Source organism: Myotis brandtii, unplaced genomic scaffold, assembly GCF_000412655.1.
Source record: "Myotis brandtii unplaced genomic scaffold, ASM41265v1 scaffold406, whole genome shotgun sequence".
Lineage (NCBI taxonomy): Eukaryota > Metazoa > Chordata > Mammalia > Chiroptera > Vespertilionidae > Myotis > Myotis brandtii.
In genome coordinates, this window is record NW_005365599.1 from 1731359 (window position 1) to 1737938 (window position 6580).

Sequence of the window (6580 nt, forward strand, 5' to 3'; positions counted from 1 at the left end):
TATAATAGCAAATATTATTTACTAGAAATTGTGTAAATTCCTTTATTAAATTATCCCACTTAATTCTCAAAGCACCACTCTGAGGGAGGTAACATTATTTTAGTCATTTAATAGATGATAGCAACTGAAGTTTCAGAAGTTAAGTAATTTCTCTAGGTTAATATTGAAGTAAATAATGGAGCCAGACCTCAAACTCAGGTATGGAACTCTCCAAGGCCTCTGCTATATACAATAAACTCATACTGGTTATGGAACTTATGTGGGCATAAAGGGTAGGTGGAATTTAGTTCATAGGGAAGGATATTTTGGTTGGGAAAGAATTTATTATATAAACCAGACTTGGAATAGAGTCAACTATAGAATATTTGACAGTCATTGAAAGACCACTCTAATTAGAGTTAAGTGAGGAAGACAGAGTTGGACAGGTTGAATTATATGTGGTCTTAAATGTAGGGCAGAGAAGGTAAACTATTTCTTAGAGGCAATAACAATTCATTGAGTAGTGTTTGTGATGAAGAGGTGGTATCTTGTGATAGATTAGGGGAGGGAGTGATTAGATAAGGAGGGAGAGGAAGAATATTGTTGAAAAGCTTTTGTGTAAAGTGATGAGGAGTGAGACTATGGGATAGCTGAGGATGAGAATGGACTTAAAGAGTATATTGAACAGGCATTAAGGGATGGAAAGAGCAGAAAGAAATTTTCCTCTTCCTCTCCTACTCCCTCCCATCCCCCAAAGGCTGGTAGTAAAAATAAATTAAACCTGGGAAATAAGGAAGTTCCTTTGTTCTGTAAAATTCTCTACTGGATTACAAATACTAATTTTTCAAGATATTTCTGATAGTTTCAAGTATTTTAAATGTACCTTGGCATCTAATTCAATGCTGTCGAAGAATGTCAATAACTAATGATTTTCTGTATGAAGGACTTAAAACCTAGTATTTGGAAAATGAAACTAATTCACAATAATCTATGTGATGTTAAACTATAATATGTGTGTTCTTTCTAGGGTGTAAGTCACCTGATGGCCCTAAATAGAATTAGGAAAAAAGAAGGGCTGGACAAAAGGGAAGAATGGAGACATGTGCAGTGAAGTTGGGGTGACATAGAAAAGGTACTTGCTGTCAATCAAACCTGGGAACAAAGATCATTTGCCAGAGGAGGTGAGGCCACAGCAAAAATTTGGGGATATGTAATCTGCAGACAAAGAAATTCTCTTAACTCTTGGCTCTTTTGACTCTCTGGTTCCATTGGTTTTGCTCCTGTTTTCTTGCATTCGCCCGTGTTCCCATTATAGCCATGTAGCCCTGTGGACTCCACACACAATGGACCGATGGCTGCAGCTGGGAACACAAGCTAAGGTAGCCTGGTGCTGGATTAGACTGTGCAGACATTGAATGGAAACTTTGGGCAATGGTTTTAATCCTAGCTCTGCTGAAGCCATACCTACACTTCTTCAGTGATGGGACAAAGGGAAATGGGAGCTTGGAAACTCGGGGATTTAATTCCATGCAAATAAAAATCACTGGTTCTCCTATGGGAGTCTCAGAAAATTATTTTTTGTGTGATATCGCAAGAAGCCCACTCCCGCCAGCAACCAGTGGGGATGAGGAGCACTCTCTACAGATAACAGCTCCAAAGGCAAATGTTTCTTTCCTTAGGTTTTTTTTTTATTTATGGCAAGGAGGTAAATTTTAAAAAATAAGGAAGTCCATACTTTATTATAAAATATAAATGAGACTCTTAACTTTACATAGCTAACATTTATTGAGAGGCTCAAAACTATAAAATAAAATAATTATACAAGACTATCAGGTTTTTCTGAGTAATAAACAACTCCAAAACAGCGTGGCTTTAAACAATAATTATGTATTATTTCTCATGAGTCTGGCAGTTCTGATGATATGGGCTGGGCTCTGCTGATCTTAGCTAGGCTCATAATAAATCTGCTGTCAGCTGGAGGGTCATCTGGACACTAAGTGATCTGCATTTCCTCCAAGTATTTCTCACATCCCTCTAGTAGTGTAGCCAGGAAATGCTGCCATGAAGGTGACGGAGTCCAAAAGAGAGGAAGCAGAAATATTTCTCAAGCCTCTGCTTGTATCATTACATGACCGAACAGACTAGATCTCTTCAGTCTATTATAAGAGAGAAACTGCAAAATCTTACAGCAAAGGGTGTCAATGCAGGGATAGGTGAAGAAGTGAACCATCAAAGCAATTGAGCTTCCACAAGAACAGACTACCTTGCTTTTATTCTCTTCCAACAACATACTTACTGTACTAGGTTGTGATCACAGCTATAGAGTGGTTGGTCTACAGGAAGGGCTTTTACCATGTAATGTTTCCTTCCTGTGGGAATTTGGAAAATCATCAAAGTTGCCCCAAGTAATAGTTTTGTCACCATAGACACATTTAATAGCACAGAAAAAATGATAATTAATGGCTATCTAAACTTAGAATATAATAATAAATGAAGGAAAATTTGGATCAAAATAGATAATATCAAGGTGCTCTCCATTCATGGAGTTTGATTTCTAAAACCACTAAAAAGGATGCATAGGAAAATCAGACAGTTTGTGTTAAAGTGAGAGTATCTGGGCAATTGCCTTAACTCTTCACTAGGTACAGTGTTACAAAGTCTTGGTTTATGAATTTATTTTATCTTGTCATTGTTTTTTTATGTTGCCATAAATACATGATATAAATATTTATATAGGCCAAATCACTGAATTAAAAAAATAATGAATTTCATATTTCCATCTACTTTGAAAGAAGGAATGAGAGCCCTGGTTGATTATCTCAATTACATCAACCATAATCAAGCACAGTTAATTTGGTACTTACGATGGTCTAGACTTAACTTACAGTTAATATATCATTGCATTTCCTTGAAGAGAGTTTTCAAACATGACTAAAGTTTAAGTATGTAGGAAAAGTATGTGATGTATATCCATAGCTAAGAATATTTTTCTACTTGCTAAAATTTTATTTTTTTTCACCTAAAATATTTTTTCCTTCCATAGGTCTTTCTAGAGGCCTCATCAATTTAATTAATGGAGAAAGTCTGGTAACCTCTATAATGTCTTATAATATGTTTGCTAGTATCATGGATTTTAACACCGACCAGAAAAGTATGAACCATTCCTTAGGTAAGGACCTATTTTTTAATTTATCTTTATTGTTGAAAGTATTACAGATGTCCCTTTTTGTTCCCTCATTGACCCCCTCATCCCTTCTCTCTACCCCCCACCCCCAGGCCTTCACTGCACTATTGTCTGTGTCCATGGATTATGCATATAAATACTTTGGTTAATTTCTTCCTGCCCCTCACCCCTTTCCTCTGAGAATTGTCAGTCTGTTGCATGCTTCCATGTCTCTGTCAGTTTATTTTGTTCATTGGATTCCACATATAAGTGATATTATGTGATACTTGTCTTTATCTGACTGGCTTATTTCACTTAGCATCTTAGAGGGTGTACCTTCTTGTGCTAAATTGAGGTTTTAGGTTCACCACAGATATTCCAGGCTGCCATGGCCCGGGTAAACTAATTGGATACAGAGAAAAACTAAAGGTGAGTGCTTCATTTGACCAAGTAGGATAATTGTCCACCATGTGGACCCGACCCCTTGAAGAAGACATGAGAGGATGATGGTCCCCTAAATAGGCCTTCTTGGGGAAAAATAGTCTTCAATTCTGAATTTTAGGCATTGATTATGAATAAATAAAGCATGATGAGTCAAAATAGAAATAAACACTCCCCCTTCCCCCAGGGGATAGGGAGGTCAAAGTCTTAGGCTTCCTAATTTTCAGGGGAGGGCATCATAATGACTATACGAAGTCTTTTGGCAAAACATAGCAATATTAAAGATGTAACTATCCTTTAGTGCATAACTGCACTTCTGGGGCCTAAGGAAGTAAACAGAAAAGTAAAACTAAATTATGTACAGAAATATACACTTCAGCATTATGTATGAGGGGGAAAACTGGAAAACATTAAATGTCCAACAGTAAGGAACCAGTAAGTTGGCAGGCGAGAACAATGGAGGCAATTCATTCTGCATTTCCTCAGTGTCTTATGTTGGATCTAGAATATAAATGACATGAATTTAGTGACTTTCTACCTCTTGTACATTACCACATCTCCAAAATTTATTGTACTGTTTGGTACTGAATAAATGTTTATTGCTTAACGGAGACTGAAAGAAGTTCTTACACTAAACTGACTGACTTTTGTAAGCTTGTGTGGCTTTCAGAATTTGAGAACAGAAATATGAAAACACCCTACATGATATGAATGAGCTATTTTAAAGATAATGACAAAAAGAAAAGCTAATTCAGTCATATCATCACTCAAAATTAAGTAATTTCTATTAACTATTTTTTAATTTTCTCCCCTTTCTTGCAGCACGTAGCATCGTGAGTCCAATATTGTCATATTATCTATCAAGTTTCTTGTTTGGAATTCTAAGTGCAAAACTGGTTCATTTGTGGATGTCTACTGTTTTTGGTGATGATATCAACCATATAAGTCTCAACTTTTCAAATCTGTACCTCATCTTTTTTATTTGTAAGTGAGAAACCTATCCCTAAAATTAAATCACATAGAAAAATTAAAGATATTAAAAATTCATAATAGGCATGCCAAGTAAAAGTTAGTTTAAAACAATTTAACTGATCTAGAAGGAATCTTTTTGTTAAAATAATCTATCAAAAGAGATAAAAATGTTAGTATCTATACAACAGAAAACAATATGCCAAAATATATAAAGGCAATACCATTATTAAGCAGGAGAATTTGACAAAACTCCTAATTACGATGAGATATTCTAACATGACTTTCCCAGATAATTTCATAGCCAATTGGAAAAAAATAGTATGCTATAAAAAATTTTAAATAAAAACTTAAATGTGGGGTTCACAAGATATATAGAGTTTTCCTTTCTAAAACATAATGCATATCCTTTACATATACCTGTAGACCATTTACAGAAATAAACTAGACTACAGAACATTTCAATAAAATTCTAAATCCACAATGCAATTAAATACTAACTACAAAAGGAAGGTCTTAATTATTCTAACTGCCTAACATTAAATATACTTTTCTTGGTATCTCAAAGATCAAAAAGATCAAGTAAGGCTACATATTATACAATTTATTATTAATCCATTTATCACCACTTTCTTCTCATAGAAGTATGGCAGGTATTGGAAATTAGCTATATCACTATTTGCTGATACAGCCTCAGAATCATGTTCAACCCAGTTCTTCAGATGGCCCTACAAATGATTTGAAGTTGGCATATGTGACAATACCTAGACAACAACTTACAACTTAATATATTATGTACTTCCATTGCATTTAAGAATAAGACAATGTTGCTTATTCTCATATCCAAGATTAAAAGTTATTCTGGAAGCTCTAGCTAATAAAATAAAATAAAAAGAATACAATTTATACGTATTTTGAAAGAGAAATGGTTATAGTAGTTGCAAAATTTTAGATTATATAGAAATTTAAAGAAAATAAGCCAATGATGCTTTTTAATAGGTAGTATGAAGTTAATATAAAAAATCAGTACTGTCCTTATAAGTCAGCAGTAACTAGTTTGAAAATATAATGAAAATTTGATTCTCTTTACATTGGCAAAATATTTATAGAATATCAAGGAATAAACTTACAAGAAATTTAGACCTAAACAGAAAACTATAAAAGTTTACTGAGAGTATAAAATTTGAATTAATTGAGATAGGAAAAAACTTTAAAAGTGCTAATGTAACAGGATTTATTATTTTCATGTATGAGGAAAGAAAGGCAGAATGTAGGATTCTGAGTTTTCCTAATTGCTCAGTGAATTAAAGCCAATTATAATCTATTGATGTTACAGGATCAAGTTAATGAATTAATTATGAGAATATGATCAATCTGTACAAGTCCTTTATCATATACTACTTAAATTTTGCATACCTAATTTCTTGCAAAAATATATCCCAGCAAATATAATTTCCTCTAACACCATTTAGTAAGCAAGCATAACCTCAATATTGAGGGTTATACCCCCAGGAAATAATAAATATTGAGTCAAAATGTCTCTCACTAAACATTTTAGAAAGAGCAATTCTAGGAAAAAAATGTATGAAAACAAGATAGAGTGAATATAAATCTAATGTAAAAGGACTTTCATTCTGTCCTGGTTTAATGTTTATATTTTTAGTATCTTTAAGGTAGCCATCATAAATATTGTCCAAATTTTACTATTGCATAATAAGTTACAATGACTAGTTCAAGACTTGAGAGCCTTAAAGCACCTATGTCCACAGATCCCTCTTTTTTCAGGATTCAAAAATGACTAATGTGTTATTTTATGGCTTAGGTACCATTTCTAGCCAGAACTAAAATAAAGAATTAGACACAGAAAGCCACTCTATCGACACAGCGAAGCATAAAAAATGCTGAGACAAAGAAACAGGACACAAATGACAGAAATGGAGGAAAGCAAACTACTGGATATAGAGTTCAAAACGACACTTTTTAGGTTTTTCAAGAATTTTCTAGAAACCGCCGATAAATGTAGTGAGA

General features: G+C 33.8%; 1 protein-coding gene across 1 annotated transcript in view; it reads left to right on the forward strand.

The window, feature by feature from the left end:
• Nucleotides 1-6580, forward strand: part of SLC9C1 (solute carrier family 9, subfamily C (Na+-transporting carboxylic acid decarboxylase), member 1) — a 101142-nt gene that overhangs the window by 23256 nt on the left and 71306 nt on the right. Inside the window, exons 7-8 of the mRNA XM_005873327.2 lie at nucleotides 3023-3148; nucleotides 4406-4567. Coding sequence (XP_005873389.1) covers nucleotides 3023-3148; nucleotides 4406-4567 — 288 coding nt within the window. The remainder of the gene's footprint in view (nucleotides 1-3022; nucleotides 3149-4405; nucleotides 4568-6580) is intronic.